The 23,416-nt window shown below is 40.9% G+C and overlaps 1 protein-coding gene across 3 annotated transcripts in view; it reads right to left on the bottom strand.

The window, feature by feature from the left end:
* Positions 1-23,416, bottom strand: part of astn2 (astrotactin 2) — a 208,541-nt gene that overhangs the window by 60,848 nt on the left and 124,277 nt on the right. For all 3 annotated transcript variants that reach the window (XM_058048853.2, XM_058048863.2, XM_078793956.1), the window contains 2 exons: positions 17,415-17,581; positions 15,587-15,775 (listed from right to left, as the gene is read on the bottom strand). In XM_058048853.2, the coding sequence (XP_057904836.2) occupies positions 15,587-15,775; positions 17,415-17,581 (356 nt within the window). The remainder of the gene's footprint in view (positions 1-15,586; positions 15,776-17,414; positions 17,582-23,416) is intronic.

Raw genomic sequence — 23,416 nt, 5'->3', positions numbered from 1 at the left:
TGTTTATTTACTCATGTTTCATTTAAGACCCGCGTGGGTTCATTAGGCCCACATACTGGGCTTCCTCCCGACCCGCGGGGGCCTACAAGTGGCAAACCACCTGAAAGCAACCTCAAGTGTTATTATCATGAATAATAGTCGAGAGCAGTTAAAGCAGATGAAATCCATTTCTATCTCCATGTCCGATGAGGCCAATTTAGGGAGCAAAGAGCTGATGGCTTCCATGCAAATACTTTGTTATGCTTGTTGCACGCAGCCATCACTGTCATGATTCTTCCCTTGATGGAGTGTAACAATAGTTGTTTACACCATGTAGTCCCAAGTGCTATCGCTAGCCTTCTGCTTCTTAAGACGATCCAACGTCAACAAGTCCATTCCAATAACGGCTGGACCTAACGGTGTTTGAATGGCTCGCCTCACAATGCCAGCACTGTATTGTCGGTGTTGGCTGTCCAGAAAGCCACGTGGAAGATGCCACTGTGGACCTTTGTGGTGACAAAGACGTTCTAATTCCCACGGTAACACGAGTACCCAATACACAAACAAATCCTAAGCACAAGGCGGTACAATGAGCCCAGTCTCTTCTGGCTTATCTGCTAATTGAGGAACATTAACAGAATATTTAATAATGCTAAATGCCATTTTTGGTTTGCAATTTGAGTTGAATGCTTATTATGGTTGTTATTATTGTTTCAAAAAATGGAGTGTATGGCACTCTAATTATACAGCAGTAAGAACCATTTCAAACTTCCCAGGCAATCAGCAACAAAAATTTGAAAAATAAGGAAATACATGAAAAACTGAAGCTATCCGGCAATCACAAAGCAGATATTAACAAACAAGCATTCACTCCCTATGGACAATAAACCTCATTTATTATTATTATTATTCATTCATTTTCTACCGCTTATCCTCACGAGGGTCGCGGGGGTGCTGGAGCCTATCCCAGCTGTCTTCGGGCGAGAGGCGGGGTACACCCTGGACTGGTAGCCAGCCAATCACAGGGCATAAATAGACAAACAACCATTCACACTCACATTCACATCTATGGACAATTTGGAGTGGCCAATTAACCTAGCATGTTTTTGGAATGTGGGAGGAAACCGGAGTACCCGGAGAAAATCCACACATGCACGGGGAGAACATGCAAACTCCACACAGAAATGGTTGAGGGTGGAATTGAACCCCGGTCTCCTAGATGTGAGATCTGCACGCTAACCACTTGTACACCGTAGTAGTAGTAGAATAAAACAATAATGACGATGCAATAATTGCAAATAAAAAAAAGATCTAATTAAAAATAATAAAAAAAAATAATTAATTTAATTAATTAAATCACTCATAAATAGGATAATGTAATTTTACAAAATAAACTTAAAAATTTGAATAATTATCTACAGTTGCATGTTTACTCTTATCATATAATTCAACAGGATCTGTGTGGGGGAAAAAACCAAAAAACATTAGTAAGAAACAGTGCACCATCCTAAACGTCCACTAGATGTCCCTCTTTCTCTGTGCCAAGGACAAAGCACACGCTAAATACTATAAGTCCACAAATACGATAAAGCTTAATATTTCTGTGGTTTATATAAGACTGCAGCATGTAATTGCTTTTTGATTAGGGGCAACTGTTAAGAAGTGTTTACAAAATGAAAAAAAAAGTACTGCAGTGCACAAGACAGAAATGACAAAACGTCGGTGGGATGAGAGGTCATTTTTGGCTCAGAGTGGGTTCAGGAGGTGAGCAGGAGACAGAAAAGAAGCGATTATGGCTGCGATAAGGTGAGACCTGCAGCCACGAGGGGGGTTGCTGAGGAGTTGGGAGGTGTCAGAAGGACGCCTATTTTTCCACAGAGAGGGAGGGTCTGTAAATCCTTGAGTGGACAAAGCCGATACCTCTTAGGGAAAGGAGGGATGTGTCCTTGGCGTCCTCTTGGGATAACAACAGTCTTTCTGAAGCGTGCGCTCGTCACCACTGGGTGCCAGTGCTGTGCAGGTCACAGGGCGTTTACGTCAGAAGCTGCAGCATGCTGGATTAGCTCCGAGATATCCGAAAGTAGAAGACTTAAATAAGTACTGTCAAGTATTTGTTGTAGTACCAAATCTTGCTTAGTCCCTGCAAGGCAGTACTGTCAGAATCTAACCACTCATCCGTCTTCTATCCTGGGTGTTCTAGTCAGGGACACCAGGAGCTGAGCCAGAGCTGATTTGTGGCCACAAAACTGGACCGCCAACCACTCATGTGTTCAAGATACAGTCTTGACCAGCGGTCTCAAACTCAATTTACTTGGGGGCCACTGGAGCTAGGGTCTGGGTGAGACTGGGCCGCATCAGGTTTTCCCCCCAAAAAAAACGCATTCATTAAAATCATTTTTTTTTTAAAAACGTTGCTTTGGTTCCAATTTTCTACAAGAAAAGCTCTGATAAAACATTCCACTGTTCTCAAATATCTTAGTTTTTATTTTTCTACACAAAATAAAATTAAAAATAAAATCAAGAATAAAGAAAATCAATCAGTAATAAATAAATAAATATAATAATAATAATAAAACTGCAAATAATAAAAACTTAAGAAACCACATATAGTTGGTGGGTAGACAAATTATTTTTTTCAGATTAAAATGAACAAAGCATTATTAGAGCCCTGTAGACATGACAAAACACGACTATAGTCACATTGATACTCTTTTTATTTACAACATATTGCGCAACTGCAGGGTCTTGAGACGCATGCTAACTCGCAAACTAGAGAGCTAGCGACCTAAACGGTAGCCTTCGAGTAATTTCCTTTAAACTTAAATAGCCAAAAACTTACCACTTCCACACGGATAGGGAGGATAACTATTAACAGTTATTTAACCTTTAACATGAACATTAATCAAACGTCATCATTTTTTTCTGGGTACATGATACCATACAGCATCCATATCAAACTTGCGCGGGCCGCGCTAACATTAAACTTTCATATCAAGGCGGGGGCCTCAAACTAGTGTCCTGCGGGCCACATTTGGCCCGCGGGCCGCATGTTTGAGGCCCCTGGTCTAGAGATTTATAGATGCAAACTAGAGCTTTGTGCCAACGACTGGACCAATGATCTGAAGAGATGCAGCTGTAACGTTTGTCCAAGAAGTAGTCTTCACAGAGACGGGTCATCGTATATTCAGGATCGTCTTATATTCTGGTCAATACGGAAAATATGATTTGAACAGGTGGTCTTATAGTCGGGGTCTAGAAATGTACACTATATAGGCAAACCAACATGTGGCTACCTCTCCCTAAGCAAGTCTGATTTTATGGTTTGTCTTATATTCGGCTCAATACAGTAAATAAGGAAAACAATGGCCGACGTCTTATAGTGTGTGTTTACCTCTGTGTTGTTGCTGACCAATATTCATTCAGTGTATAAATAAGTAGCGTTTAAAGACAAAAAGAAACATAAGAAATGTAACGCATGTTATGAATCCCAATTGAGTCTAAAGACCTGCAGTGTAAATGCAAATGCAGCCCAAGGCGAATGACGTCTCCAGATGCTCCATATCGGTCTACATCTTCTCCAGGACATGAAAACAATCCCGGTCCTTCTTCCAGGGATTTGATTATTAAAAAGAAAAAAAAAAAGATAAGAACTACAAGCGACAGCTGTGAGGAGATAACAATAATTGTGCTTTTGCATGTCGTTGCAAAGGAGTCATCAGCAATCTCGCAATCTTCTCTCCCTTAAGTAGCGGAAAACTAGGCACAATACATCCATGACACAGCATGCCGGCAATTTCTGCGGCTGCCACGCTGTTTGGATTTAACAATAAATGGGATAATTAGCCAGCCTTTGCAGGAAAGGCATGGAACAGAAAGGCAAGACGGAGGAAAGAATTCTGGGAAACAGCAGTGGATGTTGAATGATTGTAATAGTTGTGTTTGTGTCTTTATTTTAATAACCCTGGTGCGATTTAAATGTGAACACGAGCACGAGCTGCAGGATGCTCCGAGATGCTGATGAGGAGGAGATCTCGGTACCGGATATTGGTCAATTTAACAACCTCTGACAGTGGGCACCTCGTGACCTTCGAGAACTTACTGATGTGTGGATACACATCTATGTCTTTTTAATGGTATTTGGAAAAATACATAATGAGATACTTTTAATAACCATCATCATATAGTTATTATGATAGAGTACATATGTATTCATCTAGCATCCTAAATAATGAAAACTAATACAATACTCTATGGGATAATTTATACTGTATATATATTCATAATCAGGGGCGTCACTAGGTTCTGAGGACGAGAGAGGCTTAGCCCTCTGGAGATGCAGGATATGAATGAATGTAGTAAACATAAAAAAAAAATTTAAAATCCCAAAACAAATAAAAAACAAGAATCGGGATATAACTTTCACACTTTTGGACAGATTTAGTAGAGATACTCAATTGTTTTAGGCCACCATTAAATGTACACAAGTACACACAATCTACACTGCAAAACCGCTGCTCAAGCTCTGCAACCATTCTGTCCAGTGGACAGTGATCAATGATATAATAATCATTATTATATTAATAATTAGCCTATTATTATTACTATCATCATTATTCTTATTCTGATTATTACTACTACAACTAGTAGTAGTAGTAATAGGCTAGTATTAGCCTGCTTATTGGCTTGCTTATTAGCTTGCTTTTGCCCTATTATATAAAATTTGTCAGATATTTTTTTTCACATGACTATTTAATTACATTTGTTTTGGTTGTTGTTAACCTGTGAGGATATGAGGCATCCTCTACATATGGATGGATGGATTATGATGATTATTAACAGTGGCGTCATTAGGCCCATTTTATTTATTTATTTATTTATTTATTTATTTATTTATTTATTTATTTATTTATTTATTTATTTATTTATTTATTTATTTATTTATTTATTATTTTTTATTTTTAATAGATTTTTAAAAATTTTGTATTGATTTATTTGTAAAAAAAAAACAAAACAAAAAAATCTATACACATTTTTAAAACATTTAATTGATTGAAAAATCAAGAAATAAAAAAAAATGATTGAAAAATAATCAATACAAATTAGAAACAATTGATTGATTGAAAAATCAATTAAATTTTTAAAAAAGATTTTATAGATTGAAAAATCAACAAAAACTTAAAAAAAAATGTATTGATTTTTTTGGTAAAAAATCCCAAAAAGAACAGCCCCCCTAAAATAGGCCTAATGACGCCACTGTTAATAATCATCATAATCCATCCATCCATATGTTGTGGATGCCTCGTATCCAACCAAAACAAATGTAATTAAATAGTCATGTGCAACACTATTTATTAAATAAATCCTTCTAGAAATGGAATACATAGAATACAATAGGTAAAGTTCAGCGTGTTTTTTTTAAAAAACATCAAATCATTTTTAAAGTGTCCTTTAAAAAAAAATGCTGTGAGATAAAAGAAATAAAAGGTTTCTCTGTCAAGCAATTTAAAGGGAAAACAGAATAAAGGAAACGGCTGTTGCAAATGATCCATTCTATCGGTGATCTTTTGTCCCCTGGACTGCTTAGTGACAAATGGACGGGGGTGGCATTAAGGTGTGATTAGATGTCATTATGCTATCTGCCCCCCCTGCCAGTCAATATCAAATGACCAAGCGCCACTGGAGATCGTATCATGCAAAATGTCATTTGCCATTCGGCCAAGCCGAGAAGCGTGAATCCCGAATGCAGCCAACTTCATATAATTGGATAAAAGTGAGGAAAAACATCTATGAATAATGTATAAGTGGTAAATATTGTAAAAGTCGCAGGATGGAGACAAATAGCAGACGAGAGGGGATGCAAAATTACACGACTACCGAGTCCACCGCCTGGCCGCTAAGTTCATGAATCAATACTAAAACCATCCACCTCTAATTCAGCCTTTTTAGCCTTAGTCCAAAACCACTCCTTGCAGCTTTTCTTCATTAAAAGCCAGCAGGCGGCTGAAGCCATCTATCACTGACAAGCATTGTTAGCTAACCCCCCGTGTGGCAACTCCATCAAACGTTGACACTTTGATGCTTTATGCTGCATATTCTCATTTTTCACCCTCCGGTCTGCCACCGGTTGGCTGACAAGCTGCACAAGGTGATTTCAGCACAAGTAGCAAGGAAGCCGAGTGGAAAAATCCAAGCTTTTTGTGCCATTGAATGCGTTCTCCAACACAAAACAAGCCTCACATACACGACAATAGCTTCATATAATAACTTCATTAGAGTCCATTTGTGTCCTTATTTAGTCTTTTCTCTTAATATTTCACATTGATTCTAAATATCCAACAGAAAGTGACAAGTTAATGAGACACCGGTGGTTCGTGTCAAAGCTCCTCAGGCTTTTAGACGTTGTTGTTCAAAAGAAAGAGCAAGAAACATATCGATTTTTAGTGTAGTTGCACCCAATTTGGACACAAAATAAGGGTTTTATTTCAGTCTCTTCTTAAAACTCTTAGTTTTCATGAAATTGAATATTTCAGTTATCAACTTCCTGCTAGGTTTTCTCCGGGTACTCCGGTTTCCTCCCACATTCCAAAAATTATTATTCAAAGAAATGGATTGAGGTCATTGTTTGAGGTACTGAACCAGGTTTCAGTTCCGACCCGTCACTATGTCCATGCCGTTTGGCTGACGTCTACCCGTTTTATTCAGGAGGTCAAGTGGTAGTGTTTAGTAGCCACCATTGTTTGGGTGAATGATGTCACACCCAAGATGATAAAGGACCAAACGGCACAATGTCATGGATTAGAGAAGAATTTGAAACAATATTTAAGGTACAGTCGCTGGATCGAAGGTTACCTGAAGCACACATTGTTGTCTTAAAATCATTTTTCATAAAAAAAATTGCTTTCTTCTTTAATTCAAAACAACTAGCACAGAAACACGATTATGCTCTTTAGTCTAGGTCGGTCTTTGGGGTGTTCTTCTTCTTCTTCTACTTTATTTATGCACTGTAGGTTTTTTTTCCACTAACTTTTCAGTCTTGAGTCCAGCATGTCTATGTATTTTGCACTTTTGCTCTGGAATAAACCCTTATCTCTACCTCTGCCTCAAACTGAGGCCAGTTAGCGGTAAGCCGCTTTGACATGGTCACTTATTAAGCCAGGTTGCATTAGAGGTGCCGCCTCGTCTCGTATGAGCTGACCAGCGAGCGAACGCCTCGGGAAGACTTACACGAGCTCTGACTCATACAAGGACAAATACCAGACTGAAAAAATATCAAATAAAACATTCACAGCCGCCTAACTTATTCCACGTTTCATTTTAGTTTCATCTGTCCGGACAGTGGCGGTTTTGAGGACAGTTATCATGAGAGAGAGAGAGAGAGAGAGAGAGAACGAGAGAGAGAGAGAGAGAGAAGAGAGAGAGAGAGAGAGAGAGAGAGAGAGAGAAAGAGAGAGAGAATGTGTTTTAAATCAAATGTAGTCTCTGTGGAGCTTCACCGTTGTCCAGAATGAAGACAGGTGGACTATAGTTCGATGAAAACCAAATATCTCCAAATTTCGTATTTTTTGTACCCTCATGGCGGCACGGCGGTCGAGTGGCTAGCGCGCAGACCTCACAGCTAGAAGACCAGGGTTCAATTCCACCCTCGGCCATCTCTGTGTGGAGTTTGCATGTTCTCCCCGTGCATGCGTGGGTTTTCTCCGGGTACTCCGGTTTCCTCCCACATTCCAAAAACATGCTAGGTTAATTGGCGACTCCAAATTGTCCATAGGTATGAATGTGAGTGTGAATGGTTGTTTGTCTATATGTGCCCTGTGATTGGCTGGCCACCAGTCCAGGGTGTACCCCGCCTCTCGCCCGAAGACAGCTGGGATAGGCTCCAGCACCCCCGCGACCCTTGTGAGGAAAAGCGGTACAAAATGAATGAATGAATGAATGTACCCTCATTTCTGCTGTACAGTGAAGCCTTTGGTTCCTCTGGCGCCCTCTGGTGGACAGAGGCAACTGAATTAATTGGTTTTGCTGGGAAGAAATGCATCATGAGACTAAATTCAAACAGCTGCTGTTTTTTTTAATTTTTATTTTAAACTCTTATTGTTTCGTGTGCATTCATTAGTTATTAGTTATCTTTTGCATGTTAAGTTGCTGTGTGATGAGTTTAGAGTTCTTTGTAAGATGACAACGTGAATCAGACTGTTATATTGAGTAATGGCTTCCTGCAAGTTCCAATGGGTTGACAAGCTCGTTGCGAGTTCTTTTCTGGTCCTCAATATGCGGCCCATATTGAGAACACGGGCCAGGAAAACCCCCACAATCACAGCACAACATGCTAACTACTACCAATGAGAAGATCATTGGGACCCCGCTCCCCCCCCCCCCCCCCCCCCATTAAGGACATAGCAAAACACCCGCTGTGTATCAAGAACCCGTCGGATCTACTCTGACCCCACACACCCCCAGCATGGACTGTTTTCTCACCTGGCGTCGGGGTGAAGGCTCTGCAGCATCCACTGTAGAACAACCACAATCAGACTGCTCAATGCCAAATAAGCCCCTCTACCTGCCCACACGCACAACCAAAACTTTAAATTATTGTTATTTAATCAAAATTATTTAAATTATTTGTACAAATTACAGTTTACGCTGTACATTGTTCATATTTGATGTCATCTATTTATTCTCCACATTATTATATCTATTATTACACGGGAGCCAGGCAACGACATTTTGTTGGCAATTTCACTGCTGTGTTATTGTGCAATGACAATAAAGAAAGTTTATGTCTATGTCTAACTACTAGGCCACCATGCATCCTGCGAGATATGGTAGGTAGGTAGTTAGATACTTTATTCATCCCCATGGAGAAATTTGCAAGATATATATCATCGGACGTAATCAAAATGACCAAAAATGGTGGTCTTATTTTGTCACTTCCTGATTAGAGACTAGCAGGAGGCAGAACATGATGAACATGAACCCTCTTGAGTGGAGTAGTTTACTGCCTTGACGTTAATCACGATTTGCCATGCGCTGACCATGTCATGCGGTAATAATTTTAATAATTTATGCCAATTAGTTAAAAAAAAACAAGAATTAGACAATGGCCCTGAGTAATTTTGTAACACGCGAAAGTGTAAGGACACAACTTAACCCTCCGTCCAACCAGTCCTGCTCATTGCCACACGGCTACTCATTAAGCGGGAGAGAAATTGCCTTTTAAACGTTTGTCTGCAAACCACCCGCACGAGCGGGAGAAGGAGATAATTACCGGGAATTACAGCAGGAACATATGGGAAGCGAGAGTCAGCAATTACTCTCGCTAGTCAGGGTCTCGCTTTGAGACGTGTGTTTGCTAAGAAGAATCAGATGCACTTTCCATTCCTCTTCTACTGTATTTGCTCATTACGTGTAGCAACATGAGATGTATTACAGTACACGCATCCCATTTGCACAACTAAGTCGTCCTCCGTTTTGCAGAGACTTTCCCAACTCCTTTAAGTCCAAATATGACGACTTAGATGAGACTCATAAGCAAAGCTTGGCTCTTGGCTGGTGTAATTATAAGAAGTGAAAATGAGATTAATGTTTAAGCAAATCCTTACTCTTGGCTGGCATAATTATAAGAAGTGAAAATGAGATTAGTGTATGGTGACGAGACTGCAACTCATGTCTGGTTTAGCTGCTAGAACAACGGCTAGGGTGTCCTCAGATTGGAGTTAAAGGCTGAGTGCACTTTGTCATTCTGTTTAACTCATCCAATGACGGGACACTACATACTGCATCATATTGGTATGTACTGTATTAATAACTCCAAAGGAACCCAACTTTGGACTCAATAATAATAACAATAATAATGGTAATAAAGATTATAACAATAATGATAATAATTATAAACATTACGATTACAATAGGGCTTTCGCACTGTATAATGATAATGATAACAACAATAATAACAACAATAATAATATTACAATGATAATAATAACAGGGGAAAACAAGACTGGTTAGCGCACAGACCTCACAGCTAGGGTTCAATTCCACCCTCGGCCATCTCTGTGCGGAGTTTGCATGTTCTCCCTGTGCATGCGTGGGTTTTCTCCGGGTACTCCGGTTTCCTCCCACATTCCAAAAACATGCTAGGTTAATTGGTGACTCCAAATTGTCCATAGGTATGAATGTGAGTGTGAATGGTTGTTTGTCTATATATGATGTCTGTGATTGGCTGGCAACCAGTCCAGGGTGTACCCTGCCTCTCGCCTGAAGACAGCTGGGATAGGCTCCAGCACCTCCCACGACCCTCGTGACGAAAAAGCGGTAGAAAATGAATGAAGGAATGAATGAATATTACAATGATAATAATAATAATAATAATTGGGGAAAACAATACTGTGGCATGAACATGATTATATCTTGCAAAAAAGGGTAGGCATTAATTAGCTTTTGCTTCAGCCTACTCCTTTTGGGCTTGTGATCAGATAGTTGAATAAAATGTAAATAATGGAAAGTTATATTTTGATTGATGTAAGAAATGCACTGTAATGTTTCATATATTTGAAATAAAATTAAATTAAAAAAAGCTACCAGATAGCAGCTAGCACTCGTCTCTTTAATAGCAGCACATCTAAATGACGCTTTATGATGATGTTATTATGAGCCATGAGACATTCAAAGACAGCAAACAACTCGAGTTGAATTCCCATGTACTACAAGCGTCTTTGTTTGTGTCGTATTGCTGGATTAGGACAAAAAGCAGCCTTTTGGACGGAATGATATGAATATAAATAGATGTAGATGTATTGAGACCAGAAGCGTGACAACACTCAAAGCGGGTGTTTTATGAGCAGAAAATATGGAAATAAAAAACTGAAACTATACATACTTCATATGCCGGCTTGTCACATTCCAAGTTATATCGCATACAAGGTGTAATGGAATTGCTCTCAACCGTAACATTTACATTAACACGTGCAACTTTATCACCCCCCCCCAAATACACGCCTTGCGAGAAATGGTAATGTGCTGTAATTCCATAACAGCACAAATTCATTCCCCGGGCCTGCTTGAGAGACACGGCGCCGAGTGAGATCAATTTGAGACAAAATGTGTGCAATAGAGTTATAAATCACAGGCAATTTCTTTCTACAATACACAACTCGTGGGGCGGTTAGCTTTCACTGAAATCACGGGATGTTTCACCAAAAGGTGACGTGGGAATCGGCGGGAGGTGAAATTCGGCATCTGCATATCAAAGCTACATGAGGGTGGAGATGGTGGCGTGGTGCTTGGGAGGGATTAGGTGAATAATAATTTAGCATTTACATATTGCTATAAATATATAAAAAAAAAGTAGAGCATATGCACAGGGACCGAGTCATTCGGAATACAAGCTTTTTTTCTTCCTTCAACAAAAAGTCGCAGTGGATTTCATAAGCGATGGAAGTGCTCTCGTGAGCTGACATGTGGTAATACACGTTTAATTAGAGGGAGGGGGGTATTATACTCCTGTGTGCTTTGTGCTTGTCTGTGATGAAAAGGCAACGGAAGCATGCTGGGTAAAATAAATACGACCAGTGCGTAGCAAGGAGCACAGCGTGGGAGGGACAACACAGTAGTTAGCGTTAGGCCGGGAACAACCATGCATGGCAGGCATGCCAACATCACACACAGCCACAATCTGGCCATGGGAAGTTGAGCCTGTACCTGGGCACGCCCATATAAGGAGGACGTCACCGTGAGCCACGCTGAAACCGAGCGTTCGGAGCTCAAATCCCAAACTTCTCTCAGGGCTCACTTCCAAAGGCATAAACCTCCTGATATGAAACTTTGGTGGTTTAACACCAGAATCCAACATTATTATTATTATTAATGATAATAATAATAATAATAATAATAATAATAATAATAATAATAATAATAATAATAATAATAATAATAATAATAATAATAATAATAATAATAATAATAAATTTTATTTGTATAGCGCTTTTTAGAGTACTCAAAGACGCTTTACAGTAGAGAAAAAAAGAAATAAAAATAGAGTTGAGTAAAAACAATAAATAATGCATTAAAATAAAATATCCAAACATTCATTCAGAGCTAAAACAAGGCTAAAATCAGGGTGGGGCGCAGCAGTCGGGTATAAAAGTTCATTCATTCATTCATTTTCTACCGCTTATCCTCACAAGGGTCGCAATGGGTACACCCTGGACTGGTGGCCAGCCAATCACAGGGCACATATAGACAAACAACCATTCACACTCACATTCATACCTATATGGACAATTTGGAGTCGCCAATTAACCTAGCATGTTTTTGGAATGTGGGAGGAAACCGGAGTACCCGGAGAAAACCCACGCATGCACGGGGAGAACATGCAAACTCCACACAGAAATGGCAGTAGGTGGAATTGAACCCTGGTCTCTTAGCTAAAAGTTAGACATTAAAAACGGATTTAAACAGGTGGGTTTTGAGTTGTTTTTTGAAAGTGGGAACGTCGGTGCAAGCACGGAGTGAATGGGGCAAAGAGTTCCAAAGGGTGGGGGCAACAATGGAGAAGGCTGCCCCCCCAGGTTCGGAACATTCTAACTACTTTAATAAGTCAGAAAGGTGAAAAAAGGCATCATAGGTGCCCTTTTTAAAGTTGTGCATCTGGATTGAAATGTGGAAGTAGTTCTTAAATGATGTTATTAATGCTGACATATTGTAGACATACAGATTCCAACCTGCTGCTTTCCACTTTTCAGATGTTTTCAGCAGGTTTATGATAAAGTTGCATGTCTAAGCAACATGAATCACATCATTACACGATACACAGGCCAGCCTCAGGGTGTGTTTAGCCAAGCAGGACTATCATGACCTGAGGGGGGACGCCGAAATGGTGTGCCCTTGAAAAGTGTCAGTGTAGCATGCACGTGTGCAAATAGAAGGCAGCCAGCGAGGAGAGAGAGGGGGGGGGGGGGGGGTGATACGGGGCCCGCTGTAATTCTGCTTAGATAACTGCTCATCATCTCCATACAGGAGCTTTTTCGTCACATGCGACTTTTATCAACGAGCAGCACCTTGGCGGGCGGGTGGGCTGACAGAAGGGATAAAGTCTCAATCCTCCCAAAACCTTGAGATGTCACTCTCTGCACTGCTTGTCACTCACACGGGCTGAAGCGACACAAGTAGCAGAGAGCCAATTGTGCTCCTGCGAGATGTCAAGGCTCTTTCATCCTGTCTTTATGTTTTCTTTCTTTCTTTTTTCTTTTTCTACAGTGCAGCAAGGGAACACTGTTGCTCATGATAATGTGTCTTTAGAGATATGGAGAAGACCGCATGTTCAATATAGTTCACCAGTGACACAACAATGAAGTGCAGTGGGACTTGAGGTTGGACGGTTGTCACCGAAATAAAACATCAGCATCCAAACGACCATCATGCATAACATTTTTAGATTATATAAGGGGATCTATTATTCTCATTTTACGTCCCTTTGTTTTGAGTTGTGACTCCTATAGAGCAGCTCCATCCAATAATGCTGCAGGCAGATTCAAATGCATTTCCTTTGCTGGGAGGGAATCAGGGACTCCAACCACTTGGGGCTCATGGTGGAAGAAGAAATGGTTGCCATCAAATGCATTCATTTGACTTTTGCTAGCAGTTTAGATAATGGGGGGACTTGCTAGTCTAGTGGAGGGGGGGGGCAAAGCATCAGGGGGTTAGTTTCGGTTTGTATTCTTCCGTTCTGTCTGGGCTTTTGTTTATATAGCTGGTCTGCATTTATAAACGGATGAGAGGTTCATGGCTGCTCATTGTCGGGAAAGCACACCGAAACAGCGAAGCTGCACTACATGTAAAATTGTTGGAGTTGGGTTTAATTGAACAAGAATCAGATTCTTCTTGAAGTAGGTCAGCTCTTTGCTTTCAGACACATGATTACTATTTGAGCAGCAAAACAAAATGTTGATGTTGCAGTCGGAACATGAATGGGAGGAATGTCGAGGTCTGGATGCCATTTTCATAATAGTAATGGTAATGGTTTGATTTCATTTGAACATGCATCAGATTACAATTGAATGCATCACATAATCAGTTCACAGTTCCACATGTCCAAAAGGAGTAGGAAGAAGCAAAGCTTATTAAATCCTACCCCTCCATTTGGTACTTTTACAATCAGTAACTGTTACATTTGTTCACTTCCTGCTTTCCTAATATAGTTTAAGTTTTTTTTTGTTTTTTTGGTCTTTTTTCACGAGGTGATATGACCATCCAATGACATAATGGGTACCATGGTAAGTTTCAATATAGTGATATATATAGCACATCATGACTGGTTCAAGACTCTTCATCCTTGTATTTAGCAAACATCAACTGCTTGTATTGTTTCTTGAATTGGCTCATCGTTGTGCATTGTTTGAGGGTCTTACTCAATCCATTCCATAGTTTGATTCCACATAATGAAATGCTATGGCTTTTTAACGTAGTCCTAGCATATAAGTGTTTCAAATGTAGTTCTTCCCTGAGATCATATTTCTCCTCTCTTGTAGAGAAGTATTGGATGACATTTTTAGCTAATTGGTTATTTTCAGCCTTATGCATTATTTTAGCTGTTTGAAGATGAACTATATCAGCAAGTTGAAGTATTTGTGATTTTAGAAATAAGGAGTTAGTATGTTCTCTGTAGGTGGCATTATTTATTATTATTATTATTTTCATGTAAATAACCTGAGGTTGTTTCCACCATTTAAAGAGAGATGGATGGACTTGTTGTTTTGTTTGAAATCATCAGTCCACAAAGCTTCTGTCTTGAATTGTTTCGGCTCGTCTCTGAACTTTTTGGTAAATTCCAGCCTGGCGTAATTCCTAGTGTAGCCATTGTACTTTTATTATGAAGTATTTTATGAATAGTAGATACTGATACCTTCACCTTCACTAGCACACAAGACATTCGGGGCCATTTACTGACTCAATAAAAAATAGGACATGTCAGCAACAACACACACCTGTCGGCGTGTCCCAATACTTTTGCTCACATGATAACAGGTGGCTTCAAACTAAAGTTGTGCTTCTCTGTGGTCTCATATTTGGATTTTGATGTCAAACCCAAATGAAGGTTGAAGTCTGCCAGAAACCTGAAAATGCTAATAAAACACTTTTGCTAAATGCTAATAAAACACTTGTTTTCCACCTTCGGCAGTGCTGGGGAATTAATTGTATTGGAACAATTTCAAAATCCGCTTCCAGGTACTCAAATACGAATGAAATACCTCTCTACTGCAGCCGCTGCTGCCGTGGCAACAGATGGGTTTGTGGTACCAGAAGGGTAACTTTATGGAAGGTGCTTGTACTTGAACGTGTCACGCGGTGGCTTTTTGGCACAGGCTTGGCGGATCAGTGAAAATGAATCTATAGCTTAGCTATGTTGTACTTTTGCAAAGACGTCCATTTTGTATCTGTTTGTGGCATGTAGTATAATGTATGCAAATATGCCCAAATATTGCTGTAAGTAAACGATTTCCAATAATACTCCATGGGAAAGATCAGTAATCCAGTGCGGCCAGGACACGTTTTGGCTTTTGGAGAGACACTGATGCTCACACTGAGGATGCGATCATGCACGCTAATTTACCTGAAGGTCATCTGGAAAATCTGTCCCAGGTTGACCTGCTGGCTTTTGTTGTTGTATCCATGCAGCATCTCCCCAAACAAGGTGTCGTTGAAGTGAGCCGCCTTCCGCGGACATTTGGGTCCCTCGCAGTTGTCGGACTGCAACAGACAGGAGCGCCCGTCCGACGCCAGTTTGTACTCCTGCACACACCTGAGGAGGAGGAGAAAGACATGGGAGCGTGATTGATGGGTTCGCCATATTCCAGTGAAAGACAGCCTGCTCGGCCAGTTTCACATCTCGGTCCTCTGTCCTTCAATTAGGGCATCAGTCAGGCTAATGTGTGGAAAATGAAGCTAGCGCTACATTGATGGTTAGATTGTCCTTGACCAGGAGTTTGCAGCAGTTCCATGTGAGCACAATTCCAGGCAGCCCATCCATCCAGGCACGAGTTATGCAAATCATCAGCAGATGGCCGTCGCTGAATTGTGCATCGGAAATCAGTAGAAATGTTCTCAACAATGACAGCCAATTATAAAAAGCCCTGCTGCAGAGTTAATTAACAGTCAGTGTTAGCATAACACATGAAGTGTATTGAGTAGCATGAACCAAACACTAGAGGATGCGGCCATCTTTACACTTGCTCAGTCTGGCATAGACGTCTCAGAAAGTTGACATTGACGTCCACTATTACCACTTGAATTCTTTGCGGAATAAAACAAAAAAAATTTTGTTATTAAAAAATGTAATATTGTAAAATACAACCAGTAATATATATATTTTATGTCATAATATATATATAGTATACATTATATTACATTATATTATATTACATTACACTCATTCATTTTCTATCGCTTTTCCTCCCAAGGGTCGCGGGGGTGCTGGAGCCTATCCCAGCTGTCTTCGGGCGACAGGCGGGGTACACCCTGGACTGGTCGCCAGCCAATCACAGGGCACATATAGACAAACAACCATTCACACTCACATTCATACCTATGGACAATTTGGAGTCACCAATTAACCTAGCATGTTTTTGGAATGTGGGAGGAAACCGGAATACCCGGAGAAAACCCACGCATGCACGGGGAGAACATGCAAACTCCACACTGGTCTCCTAGCTGTGGGGTCTGCGTGCTAACCACTCGTCCGCTGTGCAGCCCTATTACATTACATTACATAATATATTATATACATAATATATAATGTCATAATACCATATTTGATGTCATCTATTTATTCTCCACATTATTATGGGCTTGCCCATTAATGCATGCCCCATAGACATCCAGCCATCCAAAGTATTGCCAAAAGGTGTACATGCCAAGGCAGTGTTTCTACACGTCGTAATTTGTATGTTTTAGCAGTAGCATTAAATACTTGTGTACTTACAGTATATTATAGTATATACCAACAATAAAACAACAATATTAACCTTAAACATGTCACTTTTGGGGGCTGCACAGAGGTCAAGTGGTTAGCGCGCAGACCTCACAGCTAGGAGATCCGAGTTCAATCCCACCCTCGGCCATCTCTATGTGGAGTTTGCATGTTCTCCCCGTGCATGCGTGGGTTTTCTCCGGGTACTCCGGTTTCCTCCCACATTCCAAAAACACTGTACCCTGTGATTGGCTGGCCACCCGCCTCTCGCCCGAAGACAGCTGGGATAGGCTCCAGCACCCCCCGCGACCCTTGTGAGGATAAGCGGTAGAAAATGAATGAATATCACTTTTGTGCCACAATGCATGCTGGGAAACCAGACACACCCCCAACGATGCAACAATATCCTGTCCTCGATGCTTATATTCTGTGGAATACTACTACATTTTTCGTGAATATTTGCAAAGCTCACCCGCAGTACATGAGCACATTGCTGGATCCGGGCTCGTCTTCGTGAGGTACGAGCTGCTGGTGACACAGCTGTTCGCAGCCCCCGTTGAAGCCGTCCGTGCAGTCGATGCCCCTGGAGTAGTCATAGCAACCGGAGCCATCCTTCACCGGCCTCAGCCCACTAGGACACTGCACGCGAGGACGCAGACGGGGGAGAGGAGGATGGGGGAAGATAAGAGACAGAAGAAGCGGAGGAAGACACAGAGGTCAGCACATGCATTTTAATCAGGCGTCACCGAGGAGCTGAAGGTAGCCTGATGGATCAGAGGGGGGAGTGGAGCAGCGGGTGTCAGCAGAGGGGGAATCAAAGAGGCAAAAGTGTAAATTCCCAAAAAATATGACAGCACCTCAGCTCACTTATTACCTGACGCTTGCCAGATGCAGGCAGCTGTATATTTCGGGCTAGCAATCATCCTTCTTATGGGAGGCTGAGTATGCGCCATATTGACCTGGATGTAAGTCTTCTTTCATGTCGAGGACCCAGACAATATTAACAACCACCTTTAGAAGGTAGTCAACTTCAAAAATATTTCATGAATAAATAAGGAACCCTACTTCCTGAATCTACTCATTGAGAAGACCAGTGGATTCCTCAAGGACCGGAACCTGATCATCGCCCTCATCGATCTCCAAGCCAGGACACGGTTGACCGAGCCACACTGTGGAACATCTTCCATACCCTCGCTCTTCCACCAAAGCTATGACTATCTTGATTGTTTGATGACGACAGCGAGTGTTCGATTCCCTGGAGTCAAAATTGGTGTCTACAACCTGACCGACCTAGACGACGCCACCCTGACTGCTGCTCATAGGCTCAGTGAGGAGGCGAGGAAGCTGAGACTGACGATCATCTGGTCCGAAACCAAACAAAATAATGTTGTCTCGTTGTTTGTTTACCCGAGGTCAACAGATTGTGAGGACTGGCTGCTGGTATCATGAAGTCCCTGAAGAACACTATGGAGTTGGTCTACAATACTGCTGTCCTGCTGGACCAGGCCACTCTGCAGGACCATGGCTTCGTATATGGGCATGCCATGTTTCTAATCACAGCAGGGCGGGCCATTAGAGAAATAAATTAAAACAGACCATTTTGGAAATCCAGATGGAATAGGTGCAGATTCTGGAAGATCTAGAAAGCGTTCTGTGCGGGTCATTGTGTGTAGCTGCTCTATAGGAGTCCATAACTCGATACAAAGGGCTGAATGTGAACGTTATAGATACCCTTCCAGGTAACGTAATGAAAGGTAATACCTCAATGTTTTGTGTCATGACTACCACTTAGTGACCAGAATACTACACATTGTATTTCAATATGTCTTGATGAATAATAGACCATAGTTGACCAAGAAACAGCCATTATTTATGAATTTTTGAAACCTGCTCTAAGAACCCAGCCATGTTCTCCTATGGAAACGTGAGTTAGAATGGGATAAATGGGGGTGGGGGGGGTTAATACCATCTTATATGGGGGTGTTGTGTCCTTCCACCTCAATCGGGTATTTTCTAAGCCGGGGATTCATTACATTCCTTCAAATGTAGATATATACGGCAAATATATACTGCTATGCAAGCAATACGTTGTGTGATAAAAAAGTATGTTCCATTTCCATTGTCTAAACCTAAGAAGAAAAATGATAAAAATGCTTGCAGGAATGTGAGGGCCGTGCTTACTTTGATGAGATATTGTATGCATAGTTGCCAGTGGAATTTTCTGAATGCAGAAGTCAGGATGTCAGCAGGATTTCTACATCTTTTTATGGAGAAAAAAGGGATAAGAAAGTCAGATCCATTTGCTGCATCTCACTAAATGTAACACCGACGTCCAAGCACCCAGAATGGCGCCATTCATCACGCCATGCTGCGTCATTTGGCGATTGTCATGCAGGCTGGATGTGATCGAATAAAAGCATTTCAAGTTAGTCATTAGCAGAGCTGTCTCTCTGCAGAGCAGGAGAGGATGTATCTCTTTACATTGATGAAGTCTGTTCTCTTGCAGGAACTCGATGGCGGAACACATCTTCAAGAGTGTGAATACTCTGTTACTGACTGAGATGCAGTGGAGCCTCCAACAAGTGGGGCAATTTGGAGTTCAAGAGTAGTAATCTGGAAAAAAAAAAAAGCCTCAAACGTTCAACAAATTCTGCGGGGCTTCAGCTCGCTGAGCATCAAAAGTGTTACCTCTAATGATCGCCGCCGAACAGGAAATAGACCTTACTGTGACTTACTGGAAAGAGTCTGGCTTCTAAGCACAAAGTGAGTAATACAATAAATTTAGTATCAATTACATACCTGGGATTAATTTGTCTAATGCATACAAGGACAAAAGAGGCAAAATTGCTATACTACAAAAACAAACAAACAAAAAAAAATGTATGTATTACTCTGTGTGGAGTTTGCATGTTCTCCCCGTGCATGCATGGGTTTTCTCTCCGGTTTCCTGCCACATTTCAAAAACATGCTAGGTTAATTGGCGACTCCAAATTGTCCATAGGTATGAATGTGAGTGTGAATGGTTGTTTGTCTATATGTGCCCTGTGATTGGCTGGCCACCAGTCCAGGGTGTACCCCGCCTCTTGCCTGAAGACAGCTGGGATAGGCTCCAGCACCCTCTGCAACCCTTGTGAGGATAAGCGGTAGAAAATGAATCAAAAAAATATATTAGATTATTAATTAATTAATAGTATGTATAAATGTATTAATTTCTCTATTAATTAATTAATATTATATATGAATATATATATATGAAAAAATATAAATAAAGTATATACATATGAAAAAAATATATATATTTTTTAAAATATTTTTTTTCTTTCACATAAGTACTCAGCTAGAACAAGTGTTGCCCTGTGATTGGCTGGCCACCAGTCCAGGGTGTACCCCGCCTCTTGCCCGAAGACAGCTGGGATAGGCTCCAGCAGCCCCTGCGACCCTCGTGAGGACAAGCGGTAGAAAATGAATGAATGAATATATATTCGATTATTAATTAATTAATATTATATATTAATTAATTAATTATTATTATATATTGACTCATATATATATATATATATATATATGAAAAAAAAAATATATAAAGTATATATATGAGAAAAAATATATATATTTTCTTCAGTACACATAAGTCCTCAGCTCGAACAAGTGTTGTCATAAAGCAACAGTTTAAAAAAGGTAAAGCATTTACGTGCGCCCACTCTGAAGGGCAATTACAAGAAGAGATACTACACCAATAATTACCAGTGAAATGATGCTGCACTCCTGAGTACACTTGAGGGGATTAAAAACACACTAATTAGCTTTCAAAAATGGAGCAATTTAAAGCAAAGTATACTTAAAAAAAAACAAACAAAAAGCCACCAAGAATCCAATAAAAGTTTCATTAAGTTCCTTATTGGGGAACCTTGGAGTCGTCGGTGTACTGCTCGTATAGAGGTATAGCTTAATGATGGTCCTTTATTGTCTACATCGCTGGCAATGCAAGTGTATACCAGGATGGATGTGGTATGGTGGTGGTAGTGTAATGGTCCAGGGCTGTGTATGTTACTGACAGTCGGGTGTCCCAGCTATTTGGACATCGCATGGACAACCTTAGCACGGGTCATTGTCAGTGGACAGACGGAACACACACGCCACCCATGGCTTCCTGTTAGATGAAAAAGGTTTCTGATGCTGCTGCTGAGGAAAGAGATCTCAAGTCATTATCAAATCTTTCTTATCTTGATCCTGGTATTAGGTGGGAACAATATTTACAGGGATGTAAACCCACCACTTTATCAGCTTCCTCAGTGACTTCCTTATCTAATTGGCCGACTTCATCTTCATGTCGGTGTCCTCGCGCTTGTCAGGGGCGAGCTATTTAGGATGAGACACGGTAATAAGAACAATCTGTGCATATATACACTCAGCTAATGGCTCCATTCTGCATCCCCGGCTCGCCATTGTGCTCCGAGGAGAGCGGTCCCGGTTTAAATAATGCTACGCTCTCTCCTGTCTCGACTGGTGACAACATAACAAACGAGGCCTGAGGGTTGCTTTGTCCCACGACTCCATCAGACTGTGGAGCGAAGCTTGATGGCTAAATGTATTTAAAAGCTGCTTTCTCTGATAGGGAACACAAAGGCAACAAAAGGCTGCTTTGTTACAGTACATAGAAATATTACATGGGCTCAAACTGCCAGGGAACACTGGGAGCGTCAACATTTCACCTCAAGAGGGGTATGACTCCCCAGCCCCCCCGTGCCCCCTTCCCATCGAATTCTGTGAGGCTTGAGACAAAATGTATCCAAATAGTCTGCCTTTTAAAACCTAAGCAATGGCTAGAACTGTAATTCCTTAATGTATAGAACTCCAGTATAGTTAGTCTCTCAGTAGCCACGTTTACATGGACCCAAATATTCCAATTCCATTCGGGTCATTTGCTCAAATGGAAGGAATGTAACCTTTGTTTACACCTCATTCCGAAAAAAAAGTGCCAATCCGAATGAATATATAATCGGATTCACAGGAGATGGAATATTCCTTTCCCCAATCCGATTGAGGTATCTTGTACCCGCTCAATCGGAACGTTGTCAGACTGCGTTCTTCTTCGTGGTGTTTTTCGTCTTCTGTTGTTTATTGGCGGTTAGCAAGCAGCTTTCGTGTGCATTAGCGCCATCTGTGGAACAGAATCTAAACCCTTCTATACGCTATTCACAAGTCCAGTTTTATTAAAAAAGAAAATAATAATTCTTAATTATAAAATATTAGCAAGATTGAACTTTATCTTTTCCTGTTCCCGGGAGCGTTCTTTCAGCGAATGCTGAGATATGACGTAACACGCAGCTCGAGATGTTTTTCGATTTAAAAAAAATGAAGGCGAGCAATCGGCACTGGACTGCTACGGAAAGTTTGTTTTTGATTCAAACTAAATTTCAAAACTGGACGAAGGAAAAACTGGCAATACGGAGTTATTCCAACAAGTGAAAGAAAAACTCGAGGAAGTCGTGATGTTGGTGTTTACGCTTTACTGCGAATGCCCCATTGACTATTCTGGTTGATTATAGCGGCGCATGTAGACACACGATTGGAATATTCCTTTCCATGTATACCATTACTTTCGGAAAGGTCATTCGGAAAGATTCCATTCGGAAAGAGAAAAACTCCTCATGTAAACGTGGCTACTGAAGTAACTAGAGTAGTTTAGAAAAAGCTTCCTTGCTTAGGATTATGGCAGTTGAATATGACATTTAATATTTCACTGAGGTTTGGATCTCAGCCACATCGGACTCGGGAGAGACTCCCACTCCAAACGATAAGCGCGCTCCGAAGAATGGCCCGTTATAATGCACTTATCATATGAAACGTTTTCCCTCAATTGGTTACCATCAGTCAGTGTAGATCTTATGCCGCACCATCCGGTTGGATGGAGACAACAGCGGCATCAACAAAACATAGCTGGCAATTCTTTCAACTGCTTCCAACACAAGAGTTCCATTCACATACAATTTATGAGGGGATTGCAATTGATATACTTCATGATTTAAGCATACCGTCCTATGTAGCACAAACATGGCTTAAGATAGAATTCATGACGCCTGTCGGAGACATCACTCAGACATCCATTCCTCCTTGTCGGCAGCAGCCGTCCAATTTGCAGAAGGCTGAAGTTGCGGATTGCAAAAGGGATGAAATAATAATTCATAGAATGTTTTTTTTTTTTTTAAACCTTTGAATTCCAAATGGTAGCAAGGGCAATGCAGCAGCAGCAACAGCACACTCGTAAACATACTGATGCTGTAGGGCCACACAGGGGATTGTGGGTAAAAGGTGATGACAACACTTCTCATGGGGAGGATTTGCTAGTTATCCTCCCTGCTGAGCCTTTATGCAAACCAGAAGCAGTCGAGCATTCTTTTCCGGGCTTCACGCTGTTATCCGTCGCAGTCTTTCTGTGCAAAAGCGCTGTAATATGAGATCGGAGACAGACAA

This window comes from Doryrhamphus excisus, linkage group LG10, assembly GCF_037039965.1.
Source record: "Doryrhamphus excisus strain RoL-2023G ecotype Guam linkage group LG10, RoL_Dexc_Guam_v1.1, whole genome shotgun sequence".
Lineage (NCBI taxonomy): Eukaryota > Metazoa > Chordata > Actinopteri > Syngnathiformes > Syngnathidae > Doryrhamphus > Doryrhamphus excisus.
Note: the sequence above shows the minus strand (reverse complement) of the source record. Positions and strands in the feature narration are given on the sequence as shown.